General features: G+C 36.3%; 1 protein-coding gene across 2 annotated transcripts; it reads right to left on the bottom strand.

Annotated features, from left to right (window-relative positions):
• Positions 1 to 331: 331 nt before the first annotated feature.
• On the bottom strand, positions 332 to 13,894 carry LOC306848537 (SRSF protein kinase 1-like). 2 transcript variants are annotated; one of them, XM_079383146.1, is made up of 16 exons: positions 13,810 to 13,894; positions 13,052 to 13,106; positions 11,564 to 11,691; positions 10,865 to 10,973; positions 10,681 to 10,768; positions 10,348 to 10,435; positions 9,964 to 10,070; positions 9,012 to 9,177; positions 8,742 to 8,767; positions 7,821 to 8,028; positions 7,350 to 7,697; positions 6,978 to 7,078; positions 6,483 to 6,590; positions 6,272 to 6,341; positions 3,568 to 3,660; positions 332 to 1,700 (listed from the first exon to the last, which is right to left on the bottom strand). In XM_079383146.1, the coding sequence occupies exons 1-16, from the start codon at positions 13,820 to 13,822 to the stop codon at positions 1,516 to 1,518; spliced, it is 1,893 nt and encodes a 630-aa protein (XP_079239272.1). In that variant the 5' UTR covers positions 13,823 to 13,894; the 3' UTR covers positions 332 to 1,515. The 2 variants fall into 2 exon arrangements, with proteins under 2 accessions (XP_079239272.1, XP_079239273.1); XM_079383147.1 differs by lacking the exon at positions 3,568 to 3,660 and adding an exon at positions 4,195 to 4,287 and having other exon boundaries at positions 336 to 1,700; positions 13,810 to 13,883.
• Positions 13,895 to 13,938: the final 44 nt, after the last annotated feature.

Raw genomic sequence — 13,938 nt, forward strand, 5'->3', positions numbered from 1 at the left:
AATTCTGAAAACGTCCACAAGATGGCGGTGTTTATCGGGGAATCCGATATTACAAAACCGATATTCGATTATGGAAAAATGCTTAAATATCGGGAAAAATATCGGTAAATCGATATATCGGTCGATCTCTAAATGTGTGTGTATGTATTTGTGTGTGTATATATATATATATATTTTTTTTTTTTTTCAGTCTTTAAAAAAACCTAAGGCTATAAAGTAAAACTGTCAATCCAGATCGATCCCAGATTGACAATCCCTGGTTATGAGGTATTTCATGTACTAAAATGTTACCAAATTAAAAAATAAATAAAAATAAAATACACAGTTGATTTCCTGTACTCCTTACCTTTTTATCTATTGTTTTGCACAGATTTAGCAACACAAAAATGAATCAGCTTTCACCTGTACAAAAGATCAGTGTGCATCAAAATGAAAAGTACTCCGCTTTATCATCTCCATTTTATAACATTTTACATTTTTTGAAAACAGCAAATCAGACTAACAGGTGAACCCATCTGTCAAATGCTTTATTAAAACACTTCTATCCAGCTAAATAATCTTAGCTTAGATGCAATAGTAGGATTTCTTTAAAAACTGTACATGGCTGTAATATACAGATCAAGGCAAACTCTTTGGTACACATATATACAGACACACACGCATGCACATGCGCGCACACATAAATCATACATACAACACACTCACAAATGTTTTTTTTTTTTTTTTTTTTTTCTTTTTTCCCAAATGACACTTTTGGAGGCCCTTGACAGTTACTCGCGTTCTGTGGAAGCTTCTTGTACACAAAATGTACTGACCATGAGCGAGAAGACTTCAGCTCTTTACAATCTAATCCGAGACAGACAAGATCAAAACCTACTGAACTAATGAACACACACACACACAAAAGACAATTGTATAGTTGGAAGAGAAACACAGAGGTGTGGCGAATCTTGATGCAGAACAGAAACATCTTAATTTATATTCTACAGTCATAAAGGTAAACCAAACAATTCCCTTTCCATAAACCACCATTCCTTTCCGACTCAGAAAACTATGAGTAACAAAATGATCTCTTGTGCATTGCACTGCAGCCCGAGTCATCGGTACTCGGGAGGATTGGACTGCATTTCATGTTAGTACTGCTAAAAAAACAGACCTCCATCTTAATTTTTTGCGACTTCAGAAAATACCCCAGGTACCTAAACAGGCGCCTTCTAGGTCTAAATTTCATCCTTTGCCAAAATAACAGGGACGGCAGTGGGAGCGAGGCAGGTGTGATCCTCAAGAAAAACCTCAACTCTGAAGAGAAAAAAAAAAAAAAGTAGAAGAAAGCAGCTAGAACAAAAACAGACAGGTTTACTATTCCTCTGGTGAGCCAAGCAAATGAAATCACTCAGATTAACAGAAGAAAAATAATTACGCCGATATGCTCTATGAACTGGAAAGTGATCTGTTGCAGTCTCTTGAGTTCAGGGAGAGATGGCCTGAAGTATGTGCAGTGATAGCAAGAGGCCACTAGAGGGCAAGCCAAGGGTGTTGCAGACAGTCGGCAGCAGTGGCTCTTTTCTCTGGCAGGAGCTGCAGCATTGGAATCAGGAAATCAGTGAAGGTCTCGGCCTCCTCCCGAGGCCACTCGTATTTATCCATCAGAACATCCTGCAAACCCCACGGCTTCAGTTTAGTGATGTGCTTCAGGTCACCTACAGAAAGCACACAATTAGAGTCCAGGCTTCTCATTCCATGCAGTACTGTAATACTGTTTTTTTCCCTTGCAACTTTCTGGCATTAACATGTTGCTCCACAAAGCCACATAAAATCAACATTAAACTTAATTTTAAGTTGATAATGGGATGCCTTTCAGAGTGAATATATATTCAAAGAAATAATAAAAGAGAAAAGTTAATACATTTTCATTACAAAGACAAGCTTATTTGGAATAAAGTGTTGTAAAATGTTAACTGTAAAATGTACAGAAATCCAAATGTACATAAAAATCCATCCACGAGGCTTTTCTTAGAATTTATTTGGGGTTGGTACATTTTTTTTTTTTTAAAGCAATTATTTTATTCAGCAAACATGCAGATCAAGAGAGATTTTTACATTGTTCCATAAGATTTCCATTTCAAATAAATGCTGTTCTTTTGAAACTTTGTGGTTTCCACAAAATATTGGAGCAGCACAACTGTTTTCAACATTGATGATAATAAATGCAGGGCTCGCAAAATCGCTAGCTTGATGTCCCGGGGCTACTGTGTTTTCCAGTCGGGCTACCAAAATAAAAATGTATCACTGCTCTATCTTGAATGGTGACATAAAATCCCTTCCTTGATTTGCATTGTTCACTCGCTTGTAGTGGTGAAACAGATCTTAATTAATCATTTGCATGCATTTCTATGTCTTGCCGATTTAAACAGTAGAGCGTTTTAAACCATTCAAGCGCAAGAAGAGGCAAAAGAATTCGGTACTGACGCGCTGTTATTTGTGCGCACACTCAAAGTGCGTGCGTGCACAAAATTACCTCAAAATAGCTGTTTCAGCAAGTATTATCTTAAACAGTTGGTTATGTCTCAAGTAAAGCAAACACAATCAGAAAGAAATCGGATGTGTATCATTACTTTAGATTGTCAGGCCTTAAATGGCCAGCAGCCTATAAATACCTCCTGCTGTCTGTGTCAGTAATGTTAATCAAACAACGAAACACAACTTTAGCAAAGATTAATCAACATTTAATTTATACAGTGAACACTATACAGTGTTATTTTAAACTTAATTACATTGCAGTGCCTGAAAACTGATGTTAGACCTTACTTTATTTAGTAAAGTAGCTTTGTTCTATTTTATTTATCTATGCTTTTATCCATGTTCTTATTTTATTACTGAGCATTCACTTGTCTTTAATAATGCTTGACCTTTATTAGTTATGCTATAAGTTTTTCCTGTGGTATCGAAGTACTTAGTGTTCTTTAAATAATAATTTTTTTAAATAAAAAAAAAAAATAAAAATTTTTGCTCACCCAAACAATCTGATTTGATTTGTGACTAAATCCCCGTAATGTGAGCCGAACCATGATATTTGTGATCTCTTGCACCCCTACAGTCTGGACTTGTTATTTGAAGACAAAATACTGAAGTATTCAATTATGCTGATTTGTCCACAGTGAAGTTCAACCAATGTTTTTTTTTTTTTTTTTGGCTAGTTAAATTCATTTTGGGCCACCAAAATCTCATGGAAATTAGAGATTTTGCGAGCCCTGAAATGGTAATTGGGCACCAAATGAACATATTAGAAGGATTTCTGAAGAATCATGAGGCACTGTAGACTGGAGTAATGGCCAGAAATAAATTAGATTTTAAAATATAATAAAAATAAAAATATTTTAAATTCTAATATTATATCCTGTCTTTTTAAACAAATAAATGCTGCCTTGGTGAAAAACTTTCAAAAAATGTTATCAATATTTGAACAGGAGTGCACATACTAGTTTTTAAAGTTTGCATTACAATTTAATCATCTGAAATAAAAGCATCATGATTAGGTATAAAATATAGTCATAATGGCCTCATTACCTTTCTTGGTGAAAAACTCCTTGGAATATTTTCCGGTCAATATAAGTTTACGTGGGACGGCCCCCAGCAGCTCAATGATCAAAGCAATGTGGTCTGCCATCACACACAGAGAGTGTCGAGCAGGGAGGGGGTGGTGAGGTGGAGGGGAGGACCAAACATTGGACAACTTGATCAGACAGTGTTAATACAGTCATTCACCCATCCTGAGAGCAGAGAGACGAGAGGGAAAACAAGGAGATGCAGCCATGTCCTGACAGCACAGACGGCGGTCACATAGTGAACTATTTTCACATCGGAGATTCAGATTAAATATTTCAAGAAGAATTGGACTTGTGTAATGCAGAAGTGTTTTGAGGTTCTCTTGCCTCTGGTGAAGCTTCAAGCTAATTCAGTCATGCTTCAATTCAGTGGTTTTGAAGCTACAACAGTTCATCTATTGTGATTAGGGCTGCCTCAGCCTCCTTGTGAAACACTGGACATTTGCTGAAGAAGATTTTCGCAAAACCTTCAGAAAAATGTTTTCAAAAAAGTGTAACAAGGCTGTGCTGTCAATGGAGCTGCTGGATCTCCTCTCTTCCCTTCAAACCACTCCCTCAGGGCAGGGCTCTTCCTGACTGTCAGGCGTACCTTTATGGCTGAAATATTCCTGTGAAAATTTCCCGCTCAAAGCATAGTGACGGGGGATATACCCCAAAAGCTCAATAATCAGAGCAAGGTGGTCTGAGAAAGAGAGAGAAAGAGAGAGAGAGAAGACAGAGACAGAAAGAGAACATGATAATGGAATGGGGACAAGCAGAAAGAAACTGAAGATCATCTTAAAAAAAAAAAAAAAAAAAAAAAAGACAAACAAGGCAAATGACAGTGGGCCAGAATGACAGATTACAAGCTAAACAGGGTGTCTTACATCAGTGTCTCCAGTCTCAGCATATAAATGTATGTTTCATAGTAACCATTATTTATTTATATAGTATTTATAGTAAGACTGTGTGTGTGTGTACATTTTTTATATTATATATATATATATCCTTCGCACCGCAGGTGGAACTACCCACTTTTTGCAAAACGCCCTCACCCACCATGATTTAAAACACTGTGTAAACATATACTGTGTAAACATTCCATGTCCATTATTGTGAAACCTGCAAGACACAACAAAAACACAGCTCCGATTACAGTGTCCTCCATCTTCCTGTTGTTAACGTCGTTGTTCTTTGTTTTCGTTGTTGAACGGCACGCACAATTGACGTCGCTGTCGACCGGCTTTCGTCACTCCTTAGTACCCACTGTCGGTGCGAATGCAACCCTTTAAATGGTACTGGGAAATAGTTTGCGCAAACTTTAGTACTGTACTTTTAGTTCTGGAACTAAAGCGGTGCGAAAGGGGCTTATACCCACATATACATACACACATATACATACACACACACATAAAAAAACACTTTGAATTTAATTTGAACATTTTATATATCATTAGAAAAAAAAAATGTAAATGCGATTACAAGACTAAACAACATAATTTAAAAAAAATACCCAAATCGATCACAGAGACATGACTTGAACAACATGATGGATGGGATGGTGACAGAAAAAAACATGAGACAGTTCTCTATGCCAATAGGAAAATTCAATAGCTGCCTTCCTCTTTGAGATGACTTAAACTGGAAGAAGGCTGAAGTGTGATCTAATTCTGCTCACTCTGGCTCACTTTAGGAAAATTACATCAGCTGATTCCAGTGCAATGTGGTCTACCACAAGCAGGAGCATAATGAATCATTAATGGTTTCTAGCAGTCTCTCCAGTTTGACTTCTTGTCTGACCAGATTCTGCTAAATACCTTGCAGATAGAAATTTAAGCACCACAATGCACAATTTACAACGAAATGATAAATCTATGTAACCTCTATACTTGTAAAATGCCATGAAATGATTTGCCTTTTAAATCAATAGAATAATCTGAAATTTCACTTGAAAAGAAACATCTATTAAACAACCACATAGTGGCTCAAAAGATGCAAATTTTGATCATGACTAACATAACTCCCAAGATCTGTTTAAACAGAATTTACCCTCCAGTGTAAACACAATTAGATCACAGATGACAGAATGCCTTAGAAACCGCTAACGAAGCTTGACTGACGGGTAAAAAATTAGGCTTTAAGTTTACAAATTCTTCCCATACTCAATTTCTAAAGGCATGCAACATATGCATCTTTCTGTTTAAGTCCATTTAGTTACTGCATCAACTAAGAATAGAACACCAGGAGGAACAAAGAAGCATTGGGTCAATAAAAGAAGCAGAAGTAGTGGGCGAAAGGTGGAGGAGGAGGAGGAAGTGAATATGAAGGGGAACTTTATAGAGGAGACAGGGCCTCCATGCATTTTAACAGCAGGCTCTGATTGTTAGCAGGGAAATAACCACAGGATTACTCAAACTCTTAAAGCACTGAAATTTCAATACATATTAGAATAGAAGAAAACAACATACAATAAATAATTTATTTAAATTCTATTGCATAGTGCCTGTAGTGAGACATTAATATGACAAAGTAAATTTTCAGTCACATTAAAACTGAAATCATTAGATATGTCCTTTACTCTAGGCATGTACATGCATCTGTAATCCGGATTAATTATCACTTTACCATCATGCAGGAAACATTCATCATTTTTGTATTCCAGGCAGAAAGAAGAAATATTGCATTACCTTCATCTCTGGAGTAATCTTCACCAGAGTGGGGCTCAAACAAATAATCACCAGTGGCCAATTCAAATGCCTGAAAAGAGAAAGAGCAATCCAATATCAGGTCTGAATTGTTACCAAATTGATTTACCTAATCTCACAATGGTGCCTGTGGATTTATGTAGAAGTAATGCAGATTTAACAAACTGATGAAAGACCACGTGTAGCCTCTCACCATGCAGGCTGTGCTCCATATGTCAGCGGGTGTGCTGTACCCCGATCCCAGCAGCACCTCCAGTGAGCGGTACTGTCGGGTCTGAATGTCTTCAGTAAAGTGCTTGTGCTGAAGAGCAGAAAAATCACAGCAATACTCAGCTCTGGACAAAATCTGATTATTCAGTTTATAAAAAGATGAAATCAACTTCTATATTTAATAAATGTCTGTGCAGCATTTATCACTCCACACTCAAGCAAATAAACGTGCACTAACATTCAAACTATTGGGGACAAAAACATTGTTTTAATGTTTTCATGCTCACCAAGGCTCAAAAATACAGTAAAAATTAATTACAATTTTAAATAACTATTTAATTTATTCCTGTGATGGCTAAGCATAATTTTCATCATTCATTACTAATTACATTACTTTAGTATCACGTGATCCTTCAGAAATCATTCTAATTTGCGTTTTTGGACAATTTGGATTTCATCAGATTATTAAGATTCTTACCACCCAGCAGGCATTGCCAAGGTCAGCAATCTTGACCTTGATTTTGTCTGCGTTAAATGGCTCCAGTGGATTGACCAATAGGCTTCCAGAAGACAACTTATCTGGAAGAGGAGGAAAAAGCTAATCAAAACAGACATATGTGGTCACTATGAGCTGTAATTGTAAAGCGACTCATAAAAAATGCTCACTATGTGTTCACCTGAAAATAAGAGCATTGCAGGTTAGAAACAAAATGAGGGTGAGCAAATAATGACACTTTCATTGTTTATGTGAACTACCCCTTTAATACAAACAGTTACCAGAATGTAAGACTCATATAATCTCTGAAAAACCTCACTAAAAGAATTAAAAAGCTATAGAAAATTCACTGACCGTTCTTTAGTTTATCCTTGTTCTGTTCCCTGGCTCTGGTTCTAGTCTTTTGCTGATCTTGCTCTCCGGATGGCAGCTCTCCCTCCTCCGGCTGCTCTTGGCCTGAGGTGCCATTACTGTAGCAGGCCTGGTCCAGTTCAGGGGACTCTGCCCCATTACAGTACTCATACATGCTTTGAGCAGTGTCCTCTGGGCCTGTGTTTGCATTATGGTGGTCCTCCTGTAGCAGTTGGCCATGTTGCTGGTCTCCTTGATCATCCTCCTCAGGTTGTGTTTGACTGGAGTGCATACAGCCGTTACAGTTGAGCTCAAGTGAAGCATCTGAGTTTAGTCTCTCTCTGGTCTCCACTGTTATGCAAGGTGCAGAGAAACAGAAATATGTTGGGGATGTGTTAATGCTAACTGGTTTGTATGGAATCACAAATAATAGCAAATTTTAAACAACTTTTATTTATACAAATAGAAGCTAACTTATTGTGTCCTCAGAAGCAATGTCCTGCAGTGACTCTTGTCTGAGTGGGGCAAAGGAGGGGGATTCTGGGTCATCCTCCTCTTCCTCCCTGCCTTCAGGCCCAATCTCCATCTCCTCCAAGTCCATAATGCACTTCTCCAGGAGCGCTGCTTGACGCTTCTGCTTCTTCTTTAGCTTCTTTTTCTTGTTTTTTGACATTTTTGGAGCCTGAGAAAGAGCAAGTTGGGTTATTATGTTAATGCTAAAAAGCAAAAGCATTTTGATGACAACTGAAATATTCCAGGTTATTTGACAAATAAACTTACACTACCATGCAAATGTTTAGATTTTTTTTTCAAGATGTTGTTGAAACATGACTCAGTCTTAAAAAGGGAGCATTTATTTGGTTAAAAACGGTAATATTGTGAAATATTACTCCAATTCAAAAGAACTGTTTTCTATTTTAAAACATTTTCAAATGTAATTAATTCTTGTGATGGCAAAGCTGAATTTTCAGCAGTCAATACTCCAGTCTGCAGAGTCATAAGATCCTTCAGAAATCATTACAATATGCTCATTTGCTGCTCAAGAAAAATGTATTACTATAAATGTTGAAAACAGTTGTGCTGCTTTATATTTTTGTGGAAACTATGGCACATTTTTTTTTAGGATTCTTTGATGAACATTTATTTAAAATATAAATCTTTTGTAACATTATAAATGTCTTCACAGTCACAGAGGCAAGATTTTATGTTGTAAATAACCCAAAACATTCTTGGAATTGGGAATGACAGCTCAAGATTATATTCTGAGAACTACAGAAAGAATGAGAATAACTGAATAGTTTTCTTCAGGATATAAAAATTAATTGAAAAGAAAAAGATAATTAAATTTTTTGAAATGGAATGCATAAAAACATCTCCTAAAGAAGGAAAACATACCAGTTTAGGTGCTGGGGCAGTGCTCACTGGAAGATAAAAAAACAACACAACACGATGACAGCTTGCAAAGTAAACCAATTTTAAGAGCAGTGTGCTAGATGGTAAGAAAGCTAACCAACAAGTTGTGTTAATGAGAGAATGTGAACTGGCTAAAATTAAAAAAAAAAAAAACTAGTGGGGAAATGTTGACACATAATCATTCCAAACTGACTGAAGCCGTGTAATAAGTGTGCTTCATCATGTGTGTGTTATTAAGCAGAGCTGCCGTACCTGCTGACCCAGATGGAGGGGGAGCACCAGCTTTCTGCCACTCAGTGGCTTCTGCAGCCAACCGCCTGATATACAGCTCATCCACACTCATGAGAATGTTCTCTGGCTTAATATCTGTGTGGATGATTTGACACTTGGTGTGCAGGTAATCCAGACCTTGAAGAACCTGAGAGATTTAAAAAATACAGACACTCAAACAACTACAGAAATATCTATTAGCATCTTTCTAAACATACTTAAGCAACACAACACATAATTACATTATTATTATAATTGGTTATTCACAGCTCTCTAAAACGGATGATTTGTTTTTTGTCATGAAGAAGTCTCTTATGCTCACCAAGGCTGCATTTATTTAAATAAAATTTAAATAGAAATATACCAAAAACAGTACTACTGTGAAATATAACCAATTTAAAATAACTTATTTCTATTTCACTATATTTTAAAATGTAATTTATTCATGTGATTGCAAAGATGAATTCAGCAGTCAGATGATCCTTCAAAAATCATTCTAATAATTCTGATTTTGGTGCTTAAGAAAAATATTCTTATCAATACTGAAGGCACAAATTTTTCATAGAATGTTCAAAAGAACAGCATTTTTTCCCAAAATATTTTGTTTTAATGTCACTTTTGACCGATTTAATGCATTCTTCCTAAACAAAAGTATTACTTAAAAAAAATTATAATAATTTTGACAGTAATGTACATTATCCCTTAGAAACATGTCTGTTCTCATGGTTTTATTAAAAACAGATGTGACTGAAACTAAACATGATGTCACTATCAAATCATTCCGAATTTTTAATAAAACCAAAAATGTTAAGCAAGACTGTAAATCCATCATAATTAACCTGTACCTGATCCACTGAATCCAGGATAGAAGTTAATTAGTCCAACCGTAATTATGTGAACACTGATCTGGTTGTGTGACAGTGTGCTGTGTTACCTGTCGAATGATGCTCTTGACACAGGGCAGAGGTAAGCCTTGATAGTTGGACTTGATAATCCATTTAAGCAAGTGGTGCCCTAGAACCTCAAACACCATGCAGACATCTGAAAGGTCAAGTGAAGGTCCAAGGCTTTTAAAACAGAACCTGCTGTTGATAGAACTAAGTGCAGAAGTTCTAACTGAAAAAATAACACCAGAACAGCTTCTCTCAGTATAATCGCTACCATGCAACAACTGTTTCGAAGTCAGCATTCACAAGTGCCCTTGTAAAAGAATTTGGGGTATCTTAAAATAGCATGGGACACCTGCTTGAAGACTTCTTCACCCATTTTCTCTCTCACACACAGACACACACACAACACTCTTCATATTCAAGGATACGAGTTCCATTGACCCCTGAGATCTTGAAGTCATCCAGTAGCTGCACAACCATCTCTCTGTTTGGATCATCAGGGTCTGTATTTCTGACCTGAAAACAAAACAGCGTAACATAAAATAAATAAAATTAAGCATCCTGGCTTAGTGATATAGCAAACTATGCTTACTTAAAAAAAAAAATGTTTTTTTTCATCAATATTTACATTAAAAATACAAAATATTTCCTTAAAAATTATTTAGATAATCTATATTTCACCTTCATTGTTTTTATCTTCCCTTTTTTCTAAAATGATTATTTAAAGCATTTCCGTTTCAGAAGTTTCTTTGGATACTTACAGATCTGAGTAGCTTTATTTCATCTAGAGCTGTTTCAGTGTAATGCTCTGCACTCTTTACCACCTTCATGGCAACAAACCGCTTCCCTCTGCAGAGAAAGAAAGAAGAGAGAGAAAAAAATGACTCATGCATATGTGATTTTGGCACATTATAGTGTTGTTACTCAAAATTACAAAACTCTTACTGGATGTCCCAGGCCAGCCACACAGTAGAGAAATGCCCCCATCCCAGCTTCCGGATCACATGGTATTTACCATTGAATAGGTCCCCTATTTTCACATGGTGATATCCTCCTAACCCAAGAAGAACAGCAATCCTTCAATTTGCATTTGGACAGCTCATCGATTGTCGTTTAGGGCTAGTTTGATCGTCATTGTCCTTTGTGGACTGATTTTGAGCAATCAAAGTAAAGTATGTTTAGACCAAAAATAAAAATTAGAATTTGATCAGATTACTGACATTTTAAAAGTACTCAGTACACTTACTTAAATAATAAAGCAAAAATAAAAAAGAATAAAGTGAATAATAATAACATCCCTTCCCTTTTACATTAAATACAAAAAAACAACAAAAAACAAAAACAAAAAAAAACAACATATTTGAAACATACAGCGATAGGGGTATATAAACAGAGGATGATGACATTCCTGTATTTACAGTACAAAATATCCATTTCTTTTGCAGTTTACAGTAGTTATGTGTTGCACTTCTAGGAAGAAATTGTAGTTTCACCAACAGAAAAACAACTGTGAAACAAGGAAGTGCTTCTTGTCTTAACTTTCTCAGACTGAGCTTGTCATTTCAGCAATTTTAAGTCTAGTCTATAATAATCAAGCTGTAGATTCTGCTGTCAAAAAATAACTTATAAAGCTTTGTCTGCAACCTTTGCAATAGTCATTAGGATCTTCTTGCTCTTCATCATCAGAGCCGAGGATTTCCTCATCAGGCTCCTGTATCTGGGTCTCTGTAGGGGGCTGCTGTTGTGATGCCCCGCGTGGAGGATGTGCTGGCCTGAGGGATGACAGTACATTTCATTTAGGTCAATGGACACCCATTACAGCACAGTCTATATAGGGCGGCCGTCTTACAGTATAAACACTCATAGAGCCATCATCTAACATGAAAGACTCTTTGATGCTGATTTTGCATGGTTTAAAATGTTCTGACAACCGTTTCAGCATGTGACTTTTATTTTTGACACGCTAAACTCAAAGGACCAACATAAAAAGTAAATTTGACTACATAAAAACACCTTAAGTAAGCTCACTGAATAACCGAACTGGACTGACCTGAATAAAGCAGCTATATAATCTTAGAATAAGTGAAACAGAAGTTGTCATTATAACTAAAATTATGGAATCCTGATCGAACAACTTGCTGGTGCTGTTTAGCAGTTTACTACTGCAAATCTGCTTTAAAACTACCTGTATTCTACACAAAAAAACAAAAACGACATTGTTAAAAGTTGCCATTGTTAGTTCCAGTCCACAAAAGATTCTTTATAGTGGAAAAAAGTTATTTAGATCATTCAAATATTTTTCACATTAAAAAAAAAAAAAAAAACTGATAGGTTTAACTGATAGATTTTGGGGAACCAAAAAATATTAATCTATGGCAAAATCCCCTTTTGAAACCATTATTAAGAGTGTAAAATAAATCAACTTGACTTGTTTAATATATATATATATATATATATATATTTTTTTTTTTTTTTTTTTAAACTTCATTTGAATCAGTCATCTGAATCTAAATGCAAAAAACACAATGTGCACACAGCTAGTGTTTCGTTTTCTACCGCATAAGATCTTTTGTTAAATACAATGTTGACACACTCTTGTGTAAAAAAAAAAGTCTACCAGTGTTTCAATGCATTCCACTGACTGCATACATCCTGCATGTATCCATGCTTGGTTTAACCCATGCAAGAAAAACACCTGTGACTTACATCACAAAAACTGAAGTGAAAGAAAGCACAACTTGATACTCTGCATGCCATAAAGATGACTTAATTTACCAAAATGTTAAAAGACATCAAATGAACACGGTTCAACAACTAAGACTGAATAATCAGAGTAAACTCAAGAGGACTCATTCTGTACACATCAAAACAGTGGCTCCTAACAGACACTGTGTTTAACAACCTACTAACTAATCAACTTCCAGACCATCATAAAAAAAGTCAACAGACAGAATACCATATTATGGTTCCTAATATGTTAATGTACAATAATGACCCAGAAAAGAGTTGTAACTGTGCACAACCCAGTAGTATACATAGTATACTTAAAGTTAAAATTAACACCCAAATAAATAAAATAATAAATAAATACTAGCAGGAGAAAAAACACAAGAGAATAAAGCACAAACTCACTTCTTGGTCGACTTCTTGGCTTTGACCCTTTTCTTCCTCGCCTGAAGTGCCAGAACTGGTGTGGCAAATGAAGTACAACATATGACAATGAAACTATTAATAATTATAAAAAAAATCACTTAAACGCAGGTACTCAAAGACAGCATAGCCTGACAATAATACAGGAGACACACAGACCGGTGATAGTGATCTCATGTAATCTTATGTAATGCACATAAACAAAACACAGCCGGGTGTTTACAGTGTGACAGGAACCGAGAGCTTTACATGAGTGCAGACGTGGCTCTTTAATAACATGCATTTTTTCATCTGTTTTATAACGCCAGGAACATGGATGCAAAAACGAGGCTGTAGGAAATGAATTCCTGAAGTTTCCACGACAGCAAAGAGGAAAACAGACGCTTTCAACTCTCATCCAGTTGATACGTGCACGCGCCTACTCAGAAGATTAACGTCTATCTAAAAAAACGAAAAGCGAAATCGCTTAAAGTGAAGGCGATGCAAACAGACAATAAAACATGCCTCTGGGGCGTGATGAAAATAAATTTAGCTCACTTCAGCTGCAGACTGAGTGGCTACATGCTAACGCTAAAGACACCAGCCCATGCGTCCCAATACAAATCAAAATGCGACTTTATGCTTTAATATCACACTACTCGTTTGAGTCAGAACGTACGTTAGTCACACTGCCACATATATAAACGTTATAGCTTCAAATAAGGCAAATGTTATTCAGAGAAAGTCAAGGAAGAGATTACCTTTTCTCTCCATGTTGGCCCCTTAGTTGGCGGCTTGGGTGGCCCTGCGCATGCGCGCACCTCCGGACACGCGCGTCTTGACTCTTGCGCGTTCACAGTGCGAACTGTCTTTTTTTTTTTTTTTTTGTC

The sequence above is a fragment of the Barbus barbus genome (assembly GCF_936440315.1).
Source record: "Barbus barbus genome assembly, chromosome: 28".
NCBI classification, from domain to species: Eukaryota; Metazoa; Chordata; class Actinopteri; order Cypriniformes; family Cyprinidae; genus Barbus; species Barbus barbus.